General features: G+C 43.2%; 1 protein-coding gene and 1 long non-coding RNA gene across 2 annotated transcripts in view; one reads left to right on the forward strand and one right to left on the reverse strand.

Moving 5' to 3' along the window:
* lamb1b (laminin, beta 1b) overlaps positions 1–14501 on the reverse strand; it is a 36549-nt gene that overhangs the window by 687 nt on the left and 21361 nt on the right. The window contains exons 15-32 of the mRNA XM_032505604.1: positions 13234–13367; positions 13030–13150; positions 12618–12804; positions 12286–12429; positions 11470–11701; positions 11218–11381; positions 10729–10953; positions 9824–10041; positions 8997–9093; positions 5990–6359; positions 5719–5903; positions 4534–4775; positions 3755–3961; positions 3525–3669; positions 2717–2924; positions 1285–1426; positions 609–785; positions 243–402 (exon numbers count right to left, since the gene is read on the reverse strand). Coding sequence (XP_032361495.1) covers positions 243–402; positions 609–785; positions 1285–1426; positions 2717–2924; positions 3525–3669; positions 3755–3961; positions 4534–4775; positions 5719–5903; positions 5990–6359; positions 8997–9093; positions 9824–10041; positions 10729–10953; positions 11218–11381; positions 11470–11701; positions 12286–12429; positions 12618–12804; positions 13030–13150; positions 13234–13367 — 3358 coding nt within the window. The remainder of the gene's footprint in view (positions 1–242; positions 403–608; positions 786–1284; positions 1427–2716; positions 2925–3524; positions 3670–3754; positions 3962–4533; positions 4776–5718; positions 5904–5989; positions 6360–8996; positions 9094–9823; positions 10042–10728; positions 10954–11217; positions 11382–11469; positions 11702–12285; positions 12430–12617; positions 12805–13029; positions 13151–13233; positions 13368–14501) is intronic.
* LOC116673382 (uncharacterized) overlaps positions 3146–14501 on the forward strand; it is an 18185-nt gene continuing 6829 nt past the window's right edge. Inside the window, exons 1-2 of the long non-coding RNA XR_004327827.1 lie at positions 3146–3196; positions 8453–8458. This is a non-coding gene — a long non-coding RNA (uncharacterized LOC116673382). The remainder of the gene's footprint in view (positions 3197–8452; positions 8459–14501) is intronic.

Here is a 14501-nt window from a genome sequence, read left to right on the forward strand (position 1 = left end):
ATGTTATAAAAATGAAAAAGTCATAGTATAGTATGTTATAAAAATGAAAAGTCATAGTATAGTATGTTATAAAAATATGTGTTATAAAATAAAAAAAAGGCATAGTATATGTCATCAAAACAATTTTGTGCGGCCCCTGAATGTCACATGAAATGCACGCATTACATTTCATAATTGTCCTAAATGAAATATAATGAAACGATAAAATCATGTAAAAACATTTGTAAACGTTGGGCGGCTACCTCCGAGTTCCTGCAGCTTGACGCTGCTCTGGGCCAGCAGCTCTTTGGCCTCCTGCTGCAGCATGTCTGCTCTTCTCCTCGCCTGCAGCACCGATTCCCCTTTATCCTCCACCAGGTCCTCCACCTCAGCCATTTTATCTTTCACCTCGGTGTCAAACTCCTTTCCACACGCACAGAAACAAATTACCACATTACCTGGATGAGAGCAGCAGGTCAAAATGCACATGTTTTCACATTGTTAGACTGATGGGAAGTAGTCATTACCCCCATTCCAAATGCAAAGTATTTCAGAAGGTAAGCATGAGTTGACAGTGTGTGTGTGTGTGTGTGTGTGTGTGTGTGTGTGTGTGTGTGAGTGAGAGAGACCTGCTGGGCCTCCTCTGCGTTCAGTCTGGCCTGGTCGGTGGTCCAATCGGCCGCCTTCGCCAGGCGGTCCACCTCCAAGTTGTTCTGTCTCAGGAGGCCGACCTCCATTTCCAGCTGAAGCAGACGACCTGTGGTGTTACCGAGCTTCAGCTCCGACATCGCCGTCTCCGACTCCACCTGACACACACACACACACACACACACACTTTAGGTGATTTATGTTACATAAAAAGACAATGTAAGTTTCTTTTTATGCCGGCAAGCCAATAACATCAAAGGCGTTGCAAGTCATTACATGTTATGTTCCTTTATCACTTCTACGCTGCCTTCAAAATAATATTTTCTGTTCAGTTTTTTAAATTAGGAGAATCTTTATATACAATCTATGTGAGCTCCTGATTAAATGTGAGTTCACAAGACGGGGAGCTTGGTTTCTGTGTTAGAAATCATGCTGGACGTAATAATACGTAATAATTTCAGACATTTTACAGAAAAAAATCTGTGGTTAAAAGAATAATGAAGACTCAGTATTTATAGTTGAATCAGTCATCACTGACATCCATCGCATTAGGGAATAAAACAAGTCTAATATTTCTTAAAACACCCACATTTACAAGCTGTTAGTGGTTTTATCTCCCTGACAACAGTAACCTTGCAGGTCAGAGGTTAAACTCACAGAGATCAGCAGTTCCAGAGTTCCCTTTGTGTTGTTCTGGGCCAGTTGGATGGCGTCCATGGCGATACTCTGAGCACGCTCAGTCTCAACCAGGGCTGCCTTCACCACATCTGCTGTCTCCTTCATGTTAGACGCCTCTTCACTGATGGACAAATAGTGTGTATATATATATATATATATATATATATATATATATATATATATATATATATATGTTAACAGTGAATACACTGGGCAGGTTTTATTTATAGTAACATAACTTTATTTATATATCATGTATAGACTATTTAAAATGTAAATGTTAATGTAAATAAACTATACCATGCATGCGGTAGAGCCTGTTTAAAGGAGTGGATGCTTTTATATAGCCCTTAGTGGTCCCCTATACTGTATCTGAAGTCTCTTTATATGACCTTAGTGGTCCCCTAATACTGTATCTGAAGTCTCTTTTATATAGACCTTAGTGGTCCCCAATACTGTATCTGAAGTCTCTTTTATATAGACCTGTGGTCCCTAATACTGTATCTGAAGTCTATTTTATATAGACCTTAGTGGTCCCCTAATACTGTATCTGAAGTCCTTTTATATAGACCTTAGTGGTCCCCTAATACTGTATCTGAAGTCTCTTTTATATAGACCTTAGTGGTCCCCTAATACTGTATCTGAAGTCTCTTTTATATAGACCTTATGGTCCCCTAATAACTGTATCTGAAGCTCTTTTATATAGACCTTAGTGGTCCCTAATACTGTATCTGAAGTCTCCTTTATATAGACCTTAGTGGTCCCCTAATACCATCTGAAGTCTCTTTCCCAAAATTCAGCCTTGGTGCAGAATTACAGCCACTAGAGCCATCCACAATGAGCTTTCCTTATGTTTCCTTTCTAAGTCTGTAACTTTTGAGGTGGAGAGAGGGGGGGGGGGTAAGGTGGAGGCTGGGGGTGTGGCCTTGACCAACTGCCACTTTGCTCATTTGAAAGCCATGATTTTAGGTGGACCAAATTCTCTGGGCGGGCAAAGCAAAGAAAGGGGAGGTAACCTCGCCCCTTATGACCTCATAAAGAGCCAGATTCCAGATCGGCCCATCTGAGTTTTCATTTTCTCAAAGACAGAGCAGGATACCCAGGGCTCGGGTTAAACCTATCACCATTTCTAGCCACTGGGGCACCATAGGCAGGCTGGGGGGAACTCATGTTAAAACCAATCAATGCAGCAATGTTAAAAAACCTCATAAAGCAAAACTGTGATGCCATGGGACCTTAAATGTGGAACCCCATGCTCTATTAACAGGAGTGATCTGTGGAGTACTGTGAGCAGCTGGGACATTCATTTATGTTCCTTTTAAGATTAAAAGGCTTTTTGTTTCTGAATATTAACAATGTATTTTAGTTTTAAAAACATCCAAGATGATCCAAATGTAAGCGTGCACGTTACCTGGCAGCCTTGGCCTGTTTCAGGAGCGTCTCTGCAGCCTGGATGTCGTCAGCGCTCTGACTGAGTATGGTCTCCACGCTGGTCAGAGTGCCCACCTTCTCCCTGATCTCCTCCGTCAGCTCCTTCAGCTTTTCTGTCGAGGTCGGCATCTCCAGAGCCAACACCTCGTTGGCCACAGCCTCGATCACTGAAACATCTGCCTTCTCATCTGGATAATTAGAAACAAAACATAGCGGATGATTTTTTTTTTCCTTTTGAGTTTCTTTCTTTGAGTTTGTTGAGTTCTATAACTAACAATCAATAAATCAGCGTCAGTCAGAGCTCAAGTCCTTTTATTTTAGACGCATATATATTTTTACTCTATTCTTTTCACTTTTTGACTGTATCAGAGCCATAGAGATCTTTCTCTATCACTCTGGACTGTATCATAGCCTTAAAGCTATAGCGCGTAGTTTTTGCCGCCCCCATGAGGAATTCAAAGTCTATTCTAAGACTAAAGAAAACTGTTGGCACGTCCACATGATACAAGCCTCCATTATAGCAACTCATTTTGCAATGGTTGGAATGTAACAGACATTCATTAAGATCACAAAGTTATGGACTAAAGCGTCAACATAAAGGTATTTACAGTCCAGCCACAGTTAAAGGTTTGCCTCCAGCCACTTCTATCCAGTTACAATAATATTCAAAGTCATCTTAGATCACTCAAATCCAAAATCATGCCTGCATGACATTTTCTGAGCCATAACTCTTATTTTTTTCAAGCTGCCATAAAACTGGAAATAAAGTTACTTGACGGCGTACTCACTGGTGAGCAGGTCTCGTATCTCTTTGATGAGGTTGCGGAGCTGCTCGTTGCTCTGCTCCACTCTCTGTTTGCTCCGGTTGGATTTGATCAGCACGTCCATGGCGTTCACCTTGGCTTCGTTTGCGCGGCTGTTGGCTTCCCACACCTGACCGCGAACAAAAATCAGTGAGCTGCTCCCAGCCATCTTAACTTATTCTACATGCGTTTAGTTTTTAACCACGTTCACTCACCATCCTGGAGAGCTTGTCCACCTCCTGCATCGCTGTGAGGATCTCCTGGTCCAGGTCTTTGGCTGATTTGAGAGCAGTTTGGGAGGTTGTGACGAGGCCTCCGCATCCTTCTCCGCCACAGTGAAGAGCTCCGTCCTCGCCGACACAACCCAAACCACCGCAGGGGGAGCAAGGGCAGCCGTCCCCTTCAGCCGCACCCCCACATGTCTGCAGAGAGATAGAAAAACACACAACCTTCAGTGTTAAAGAGCCCCTATTATGCTTTTTTTAAATTTTGTCATCTTTTAGTAGTTTATGAATATAATAGACACATTACACTCCAAATGGAGCTTTCTCACCCACATACAGCACTTTTTATCTGCCTAAAAAAAACGTCTCGTCCACATTCCTGTTTGAAATTTCTCAAGCAATGAGTCATTTATTGAGAATGGCAGCCCAGTGTTTCAAATGTGCTGCCCATTGGCGCTGCCTGAGCAAACATAGCCCAGTTTCAATTTGGTTGACCCAACACAATAGAGTTGGCCAGCTGACCAATCAGAGCAGACTGGGCTTTCAGAAAGGCGGGCCAGGAGCTCAGACAGAGTGTTTCAGGTGGAGGCACTGCAGCAATGGGCAGTATGAGATACATAATATGTTTTTTTGAACATCAAAGCATGAAAACCTATTCTATGAGACCTCAAGAGTACAAATATGATGGTAAAAAGGAGTATGATACGAGCTCTTAAAAATGAAACGTCTTGCCTTTTTGTAACAGAGGCAATACAGAAAGTCTTTCTCACCTTCTTGCTGAGTGGTGACAGGTCAAATTTATCCAGCTCAGTGGACAGTTTGTCCAGCTTCTGTGTGTTTCTTTGGTGCTTGCGGTCAAATTCCTTCTGAGCGCTGGTCAGTTTGTCCTCCGTGGCTCTCCGTACTGTGGCCGACACCTCCACCGTGTTTCCGGGATTACTGGTGGAGGTGTTGGCGCGGAGCTCTGCCGTCGTAGACTGCACGTGTGCCGCTGCAATAGTGTCCATGGCACCTGAAAACACACACACACACACACACACACACACACACACACACACACACACACACATCCATAAAAAGTTGCATCATTTATTTATCATTGTCTGACATGTGTATGCTAAGGTTAGTGTGGCATGTGGTTTCTTATTCAAATAATGGTGATTTTTAGCACAGGTTCAACATGACTCAGCTTTTTTTTAAGATGAACAACGCTACTTGGTGGATATAAAAGCCACTTCAGGGGCAAGTCAGGAATCCTGTGATGACTATGCTGCCTAGATATGATTCTGATTAAGTTAAACCAAAACTTGTCTTAATACTAACAACGGTTCATATCCCTGCTAACGCTGCGCTGCACATCTGGTTATTTGTCATTTTACGGACAGTCTTTTTTCCAAGTTGTTTTTGAACTGCATCTTGACCAAGATCTGCATCAAAATAACATTTTTTTTGGAAACAGATCACTTTTTTTCATTTAAGTGTAGTTATTAGGAGAAAATAGCAGAAATATTCATATCTTACAGTGGGAAGAAATCATTCAAAACTAATTTCTGGAATTGTAGCAAAACAAATCAGCTGTTCTTGGGTCCATGCCCTAACTTTCTACCATATTTAATTGAAATCATTCAGAATTTTCTTCAGATCAATTTTCTTCAACTATCAAACATCGAAGCCAGCTTTTACAACACACTGCAGTTTTAAGAATAAGTATAACAGATACCTCTACCTCTTCAAACTTTCATACTCAGTGCGTTGTATTTCTGTTTTATCATTGCTCATCTGTTTTCATCCTTTTTTATTTGTAAATGTAAAGTGTCCGTGAGTGTTGTGAAAGGCGCCCATAAAATGTACTATAATTATTATTAGGATAAATGTGATGCAATATACTGATGACATGCTTGTTAGTTAAAGGTTTAAAAAACACACAGTTTCTCTCATCCGGTTTGGTTTCTCACCCTGGATGTTGGCGTTCTTTGCTTTGTGAACCTGCTGTCTCAGGTCCTGGACACTCAGCTCCAGCTGGTTGGCCTCGGCAGTCAGAGCGTCCAAGTTTGCATCGGTGGTGTTGGCGTCATCGTGGAGAACGTTCAAGGTCTCCTCTGTCGTGTTCAGCTTTCCGTTTAGGTAGGACATCACACCGCTGAAGAAACAACAAGACTGTGATAAACAAAAACGTGTCTGCTACTTCTTTCTGTAGATCTCCACTGTGTTTGTTCATGTACGTACGTAATCTGATGCATCAGGTCCTGAGTCCTCTCCAGCTTCACTGCAGCAGGGTTGTTTTCTACTATTTCTCTGACAGCTTTGGCGTTCCTCTCCAAGCTGGCGACCAGGTCTTTATACGGCGCTGTCACCCCGCTGGTCTGCAGCTGTGTTACTTGGGCCTCCAGACGTTGGGTTTGATTGGTCAGCTCGCCCACCACGGTGTCCCACACAGCAAAGCACTGGTGGCAGGGTTTACAGGTGGGGAACTCACCCGTGTAGCCTCTGGCGCACTCGTCACAGCGTCGGCCCGACACGCCCTTCACACAGGTGCACTGACCTGTCGCGCGATGGCACTGGTTGCTGGAGATTCCCCGAGAATCGCAGTCACAAGCTGGAAACACACAGGGGGGAGAGTCAGGGGAAAACTAATTCCAGGAATCTAAATAAATCCTGGAATTGGCATACGCCATACAGAAGAATTAATTTGTAAGTTTAAGTACCCCCTACAGCCCCAGATAGCTTTGAGGAGATCTAAAAATACAGAAATTTTAATACTGTTACATGTTTAAGTAATTAAACTATTCTATTATATTGTATAAGTACGTTTCAATACATCATGGTGAAAAGTTTTCACAAGTGAGAGTTATTTCTACTCTGCCAGTAATAAATTCTGGTGGGAAAATTTGTTAAATTCATATATGTATTTCTTATTTTTTCTTGGCCTACAAAGGGTTAAATCTCAGAATACTGCATCTAAAACAATATTGTGGTCTTCCTTTCAAAAAACCAACATTGCATATCTTAAAACTATGAAATGTAAAGTGCTCTCAAGTCTTTACATTCCCCAAAAAATCAAACGGTGTTCTCAATGGTCAGCTTCAACTATGCCTAATTAATACAAAACTCAACAAAGAAATAAGGTAGAAGTAGAAATGATGTGCATATTTGTATATGTGTGTTGGCTTTCCATTTCATTTGACATAGAAGATCAACAAAATATCCGGACACTAAAATTTATATACAGTGTAATAAGTTGTTTTTCGTCTAAAGCTTACGTGAGGCCTAAAGAACTCCATTTTATTGACCATAAAACAGTTATATGACACTGTGTTAGTGCTTTTTAAGTCTCTCCAGGGACTGTATGCTTCACCTCAAGTTAATAAAGTAAGACAGGAACGTGACCTTGAAGGTCATTGTGTCGGGGCACTCCACAGCCCCCCCCCCGATCCCAGAAGAAGAAGTGAAAGAAGAAGAGAGGGAGTTTTGGAGTAAGTTAGAAAGAAGGAATGCAGCATTTGAGCGGTTTCGACCATCAGTGTTGCTGCTTTTATTTGCATGATTTATGGAGCAGAAGATGAGTGTAAGGTTTGAAGTTTTGTTGGGGGGGGGGGGGCAATAGTATGCCTGTTTTTAAACACACATTAGGGTCAGAAAATACATGGTGATTAAGAGCCATTGACGTGCCATACACGAGCCACATGCTTATAACAGCCGCCCTGTTTGGTTACACCACGCAGACAAAGATGACAACAAAACAAACATTTAAACCTCCGACATTGAAATCCGGACTACCTCTCAGCTATGGCATCTTTATGAGGCTTTATTACCACCACTCTCTCGCGTAGCTACACATTACTCCCACAGTGTGGCCACAGTGCTTAGATTTCCATAAGTGTATCATCTGTGGAGATGGGCAGCGAGGTCCAGCGGGTTTAACAGCTTAAGAGACCAATGGGGAATACAGCTGGAATAATTCCGAATTCCTGGGTCTTCTGGGTGTAGCTGCATGACGAAAATGGGATGCATCTGGTTCTCATGAGCAGGGAGCAAGAGGTCATTCTCATCCGCCGCCCCCCCCCTCTTTCTTTGAGTGTGAGCCAGCTACTGTAAGGCGCACATTTCTGCAGATGGACTCTCCAGCAGTTTGTTCAGCAGACAATAAATAATTCACTGGTAATTCACTGCTGCTGACATGTAACCAACTCATTCACTTAACTCACCAAAGTAATTTCACAGCCACTGCTGGTATACTTCCTCATACATAAGGAACTGCACACATAAGGACGAAAACACACAGAAAGAGTAAAAAGAAAAAACAAGGACAGACAATGGACGGCTGTGGCTCAGTGGTAGAGCGGTTGCCTGCCAATCGAAAGGTTGGTGGTTCGATCCCTGGCCCTGCAGTCCCACGTCAAAGTGTCCTTGGGCAAGACACTGAACCCCGAGTTGCCCCCGATGCTGCGCATCTGTGTGTGAGTGTTTATCTGATGAGCACCTTGTACTACAGCCTCGGCCACAGTGTGTGAATGGTGAATGTATCCTGTACTATGTAAAAGCGCTTTGAGTAGTCGTTAAGACTGGAAAAGCGCTATATAAATACAGCACATTTACATTTACAATATAAAGCTCAAGTCCGCTAAACATGGTGACTCAGGGAACCATATCCAAAAGAACTTTAACTTGCAAGGAGAAAAAAAAGCTAAGAGTTATGTCAACTTGAGAATACAGTGCAGGGAGCCAGTATTTGGACAGGGATGTTTTGGCTCTGTACTCCAGAACATTGGATTTGAAATGACCATGAGATTTAAAGTAAGGCTGTTCACATCCTTATTGGGTGAACAGTGTAGGACCTTTTTGATCCATAGTTCCCCAGTGTGTGGACAGTGATCTTGAACACACAAACAAGGCAACTAAGGAGTTCTTTTCTGGCCTAAACGTGGCATGTTGTCTGCTGGCCAAGTCTGGGCCACAATGAAAACTACTGAAGAAAGCAGGAGGTGACTGTGGTTATAGTCCAGGCCTGGCAGAGCATTACTAAAGAAAACAGAGAATTTGTAACCGAATATTTGAACCTCCATTAACTGAGTTGGCCACCAGAGGACAGCAAAAACACGCTATAAACACTACATTCACAGAAATATTCAGATGTAAAAAATAGAGCAATGGAAGCATGAACAGATTTATGATCTTCCCTGGTCTGCTGGGGATGTTTTTATGTTTGTTCATGTATTGGTGGTGGGTGACTTACCATGACATTTGACCTCTGGATCCCCCCAGAAGAGCTCTCTGCACTCCCGACAGGTCTTGCCACCAAAACCGGGTTTGCACAAGCACTGTCCTGTGACCTACAGGGACGCAGAGAACATCAGGTCAACACAATATAATCAGACAGTAAGTGTACGAGACGGTAGATTAAGTGTCTAAAATAGTCACTTTTGGATTAATGCAGCATGTTTTATGTCTTTCGTTTCAGATGCAGACACAATGGGCCTGCGTTGTTTTATACAACTCACTCCTCTTAGAGAAATGTGTATTCAGTTACTCCAGAGTGTATTCTGAGACTTCCTTCCTCTGATGGAGAGCAGCCAGTAAACACAGAAACCCAAATGCTTGTGTGTGTGAGTGTGTGTGCACACATAGTACTTTATGTGCATGTTTCTGTGCATACACATGCAGATCTGTGCATTTGGGAATTGCTTCTCTCTGTTAGTTCTGCAGCTCTGCTTTGCCCAAACAGCTGGAGTCCATATATCAAAAAATATAACAAAAACACAGGCCTCTCTGATTAGATGGGTTGGTCACAGTGACTTGCTACTGCCCAGCAACTTTGCTCTCAATGAGAACTGTTTGGAAAACGTGTGAGCCAGTCCAGGAAAATTCTGCCAACAGTTCATTGAATACAAGTTCTCGTGATGCAACGCTGGGATTCAGTTCAGCTATACATCTTAACGTGGGAGAGAAAATTAAAGCAGCTGTTGCAATGCTAATGCAGGAAACGATGCAAACAGATGTTGGACGTTAGGTGGGATGTTGAGTGGTTACGGCTCTTGGTTTTCATCCCAGTGTCCGACTCACCTCATCGCAGGAGGATCCAGAAGAGTGGACGGGGTGGCAGTCGCAGCGCTGGCAGCCCGTCCCGCTGGCGATGTTCCACGTATCAACGGCACAGCGGTCGCATTTCTGACCGACCACGTTCGGCTGGCAGGGACACTGGCCGCTGAGCTGATTACACTGACACTCATCAGGGGAGGAACAGGCCTGAGGGGATGTGCCCGCTGAGTAACACATACACTCTGCACAGAGGAGGACAGATGTTGATCAGGGTTCAACAAGCTTTGGCTTTTGGACGTTTGTACCCACGTCTTTGGGTAGAAATTGCTGATAGTAGTTCATTATATTTAAAGGAACACTGTGGAAAGCCACTGTAAAATGAGATTGATGTTAGGACCCAACTGATACTGGATTTTTGGGTCTGTTTAACAGACATTATTGTACTTGCATTTATACAGAAATTAAATGAATGGGCCCCAAGATAGCTCAGTTGGTAGAGCTGGCGACCATATATAGAGGTTTACTCCTTGATGCAATGGGCACGGGTTTGGCTCTGACCTGCGGCCCTTTGCTGCATATCATTTCCCCTCTCTCTCCCATTTCATTTCTTCAGCTTCATTTCTTTTTTTTTCTTTCTTCTTCTATTTTCTATTTCTTTTTTCTTGCCAAAACTGCTGCTGGAATTTTCAATTTCCTCGCAGGAGTTATCCCAAAAGGATTAATAAAGAGAAGTCTAAGTCTAAATCTAATAAAGGCCTAAAAATGTCCCAAAAAAATCCTCTTTAAAAAGAAAAAGAAGAAATTAAATTAATATCAGCTAGAGCTAAATTGGCAAGTCAACCAGGTCAATACATCAGCCAACATTAGCAGTTTGCAGAAATATCAGTATCAGGATATAAACATGGAATTAGACTGAGTTCTGTACTCACTCCTGCAGCTCTGAGTGCCAGCGTTGCCGTAGTAACCCTGTTTGCAGTGTTGACACCCGTAGCCCTCAGTGTGGTACAGGCATTTGAGACAGGCGCCTGTCCGAGCGTCACAGGACCCCGGGTCGTGCATGTCGATGTTGCTGCTGCACTGGCAGGGCATGCAGCGCCCACCGGGCACCAGAGGGTTCCCGAAGTAACCGGGAGCACACTCATCACACCTGGCACCTGGGTGAGGAAAGGAAACAGGAAGTCAATTCATGTTCAACGGGATAATGAGAGGGGACCTCAAGTGTTGTTTGGGTTTCTAAGATGTGATGACATTAAGATGCTTTGAGCACTTAAGAAAGCTGCTTACATAAAAACAAATCTCTTATTAATAATTACTGTGTGTGTGTGTGTGTGTGTGTGTGTGTGTGTGTGTGTGTGTGTGTGTGTGTGTGTGTGTGTGTGTGTGTGTGTGTGTGTGTGTGTATATATGTATACACACACCTTTGTAGCCAGGGCTGCACACACACACCAGCTGGTTACTATTAGCCATAAGGTAACAGCTGTCAGAAAACTGGCGTCCACTGCGGGGTCCATCAGGGCACATACAGGGGCGACAGTTGCCACCTGAACCCAACACTGGGTTGCCATGGTAACCGTCCAAACACCTGGAAGTAAAGAAAAGGGTTAAAGTAGAAATATTTACACTTCACTTGACTCCAATCATTTTAATTTAGCTTTGTGCCTAACTTCTACCTCTCACAGTGGTGTCCAGTGGTAAAGTCTCTGCAGCCTTGACACTCTCCGGTCTGAGGGTGGCAGTACTCGCTGTGGCCGTTACACTGGCACGCCCTACACTGAGGGAAGCCCCAGAAGCCGGGCAGGCAGTGGGAACACTGGCGCCCTGTGGCCCCAGGGACACACTCACACTGGCCCGTCGCCTCGTGGCAGAAGGCGTCGATCGAACCCCGAGCGTCACACTCGCAAGCTGAGGGAGAACATTTAATCATACACTTCTTCTTGTGACTGAGTCATTACATGGGAATAGGGTAAGACATCTTAAGACACTAATAAATAGCACCATGAAACTTCCCCAGTTGATTACTTACATTAGGATAATGTTTTTTTGTATTTCTGAAGTTTTCATTTTTAGTTTTAAATTTGAAGCATCATCTTATTAATTAGAAGCGAAATCTGAACATTGCACAAAGCCGAGTTCAAAATTGTGAGAACAAACTGATTTTTGAGGAAACTGCCTTTAAAGATAAGTTTTGCAATATTGCATACCTTAAACCCTATTTAAAGACACAATATCTAATCAAATCCTCAGCATCCTATACCTTGTATGCTTAATTTATCCTAAAATCTTACGGAATCTACTGACTCAAAAAGAAAAAGTAGTAAAATAAACACCTAAATGTGTATTTTGGTGATTTACTTTCCACGAGTCTGAAAGAAGACATGTCATGGAAGCTCAAAATCTCATCACTGATCAGTGCACGAAGAAACAAAACAAATGCTTTTGCCTGCTGCGTCTGGCCTATAATAACGGTATAGTCATGTAAAACTTACACCTGCAGCCGTTGGGGCTGAAGAGAAATGTCGCCGGGGCACAGTGGTCGCAGTTCCTGCCGACCACGTTGGATCGACACCGGCACTGACCTCCACTGGGCTCACACACAGAACTTAGTGAACCCTGAGGGTCACACTGGCATGCTGGGAGATAAGATGAGAGAAAGAAAGAAGGACATTTGTGAGAATGTTATGAGGAATATTACTTGACAAGCATTAGTTGTAACATAGCCTTAAATGATAGACAGATACACATATTTTTTCCAAAAAGAAAATAACAAAATGTTTTCAACTGTACAGACACATTATATACACATACATGAGCTACGTACCCATGGCTCCTTTGTGGAGCAGAGCAGAGACGCTGAAGATGTAGTTGTTACAGATGTCGGTCAAGGGGCTTTTGACAACGCTCTGGCTGGTCTCCAGACACCGGTAGCGCTGAAACGTATCCCACGCTCCATCACCATCGACCCCATGGAACATGTCCAGCTCCCTGACCCGGGGTATCAGCACCAACTATAAAGAGAGGAGGAGGAGGAGGAAGAAGAGGAGGAGGAGGTCAAGGGAAATGGAAACCATAATAAAAAAAAAATGTAATAATGTGTGCTTAAGTATTAGCAAGTAGCCACCAATCTACAAGGTTTACATGGATTATTTTAGTCTTAACAGGAAGGAAGATCAACAAGGACAAGGCCTATCCTTTAAGATAACTTGGGGGATGAAGGATGAAATTCAACGTACGGAGTCGACGAGTGTGTACGGGCTCTGGACGTCACTGACTGACGAGTAGAGAGGCAGAGTGAGACGAACGGTGTAGTTCAGTCCTTGCTCGAAACACACCGGCCTCACCAGCAACACGTGTCTGAAACACAGCAGAGAGAGTCAGTGTGAGGAGTGAATGTCTTGCTAGAGAGACACAGTAGTAAAGTAAACTAATGTTTTTACCTGGATCCAGGTGGAAGAGAGATGGACTGCTCGTCTCCGCCCTGGATGGAGTTGCCGCAGTGAGAGGTGTAGTTTGGAGGGTTATAGACGGGGCGCTGCACTCGGATGTTCACCTGCTCCCACTGGTCTGGCAGCTGCAAACATATAGAGACAAGTGTTATTTATTTTACTTAAAGGTCCCACGGCGTGTAAATGTCACTTCATGAGGTAGTTTAACATTAAATGAGTTCCCCCAGCCTGCCTATGGCCCCCTGGTGGCTAGAAATGGTGATAGGTGTCAACCGAGCCCTGGGTATCCTGCTCTGCCTTTAGAAAATGAAAGCTCTGATGGGCCGATCTGGAATCTTGCCCCTTATGAGGTAATAATGGGTAAGGTTACCGCCCCTTTCTCTGCTTTGCCCACCCAGAGAATTCTGCCCAGAGAGAGAGAATTCCCCCCCTCTCCTCCTCAATAGCTACAGACACAGAAATGGCACATACTAAGGAAAGCGCATTGTGGGACGGCTCTAGGGCTTTAATTCTGCACCAAGGTGAATTTTGGGAAAGAGACTTCAGATATGGTATTAGGGGACCACTAAGGTCTATATAAAAGAGACTTCAGATATGGTATTAGGGGACCACTAAGGTCTTTATAAAAGAGACTTCAGATACGTATTAGGGGACCACTAAGGTTAATAAAGAGACTTCAGATACAGTATTAGGGACCACTAAGGTCTATATAAAAGAGACTTCAGATACAGTATTAGGGGACCATAAGGTCTATAAAAGAGACTTCAGAACAGTATTAGGGACCACTAAGGTCTATATAAAAGAGACTTCAGATACAGTATTAGGAGACCACTAAGGTCTATATAAAAGAGACTTCAGATACAGTATTAGGGACCACTAAGGTCTATATAAAAGAGACTTCAGATACAGTATAGGGACCACTAAGGTCTATATAAAAGAGACTTAGAACAGTATAGGGGACCACTAAGGTCTATATAAAAGAGACTCAGATACAGTATTAGGGACCACTAAGGTCTATATAAAGAGCATTCAGATACAGTATAGGGGACTACTACAAGGTCTATATAAAAGAGACTTCAGATACAGTATTAGGAGACCACTAAGGTCTATACAAAAGCATCGGCAACAGCACCATGTCATGGGACCTTTAAAACTAATGAAATTACAAATTAAAACAAATATTCTGTGTTTATAACGTTGTTCTTGATCGTATTATCCCAAAGTGTAGAACTTAAAATTTGGACAGAAACCACAGTATG

This window comes from Etheostoma spectabile, chromosome 23, assembly GCF_008692095.1.
Source record: "Etheostoma spectabile isolate EspeVRDwgs_2016 chromosome 23, UIUC_Espe_1.0, whole genome shotgun sequence".
Classification (NCBI taxonomy): Eukaryota; Metazoa; Chordata; class Actinopteri; order Perciformes; family Percidae; genus Etheostoma; species Etheostoma spectabile.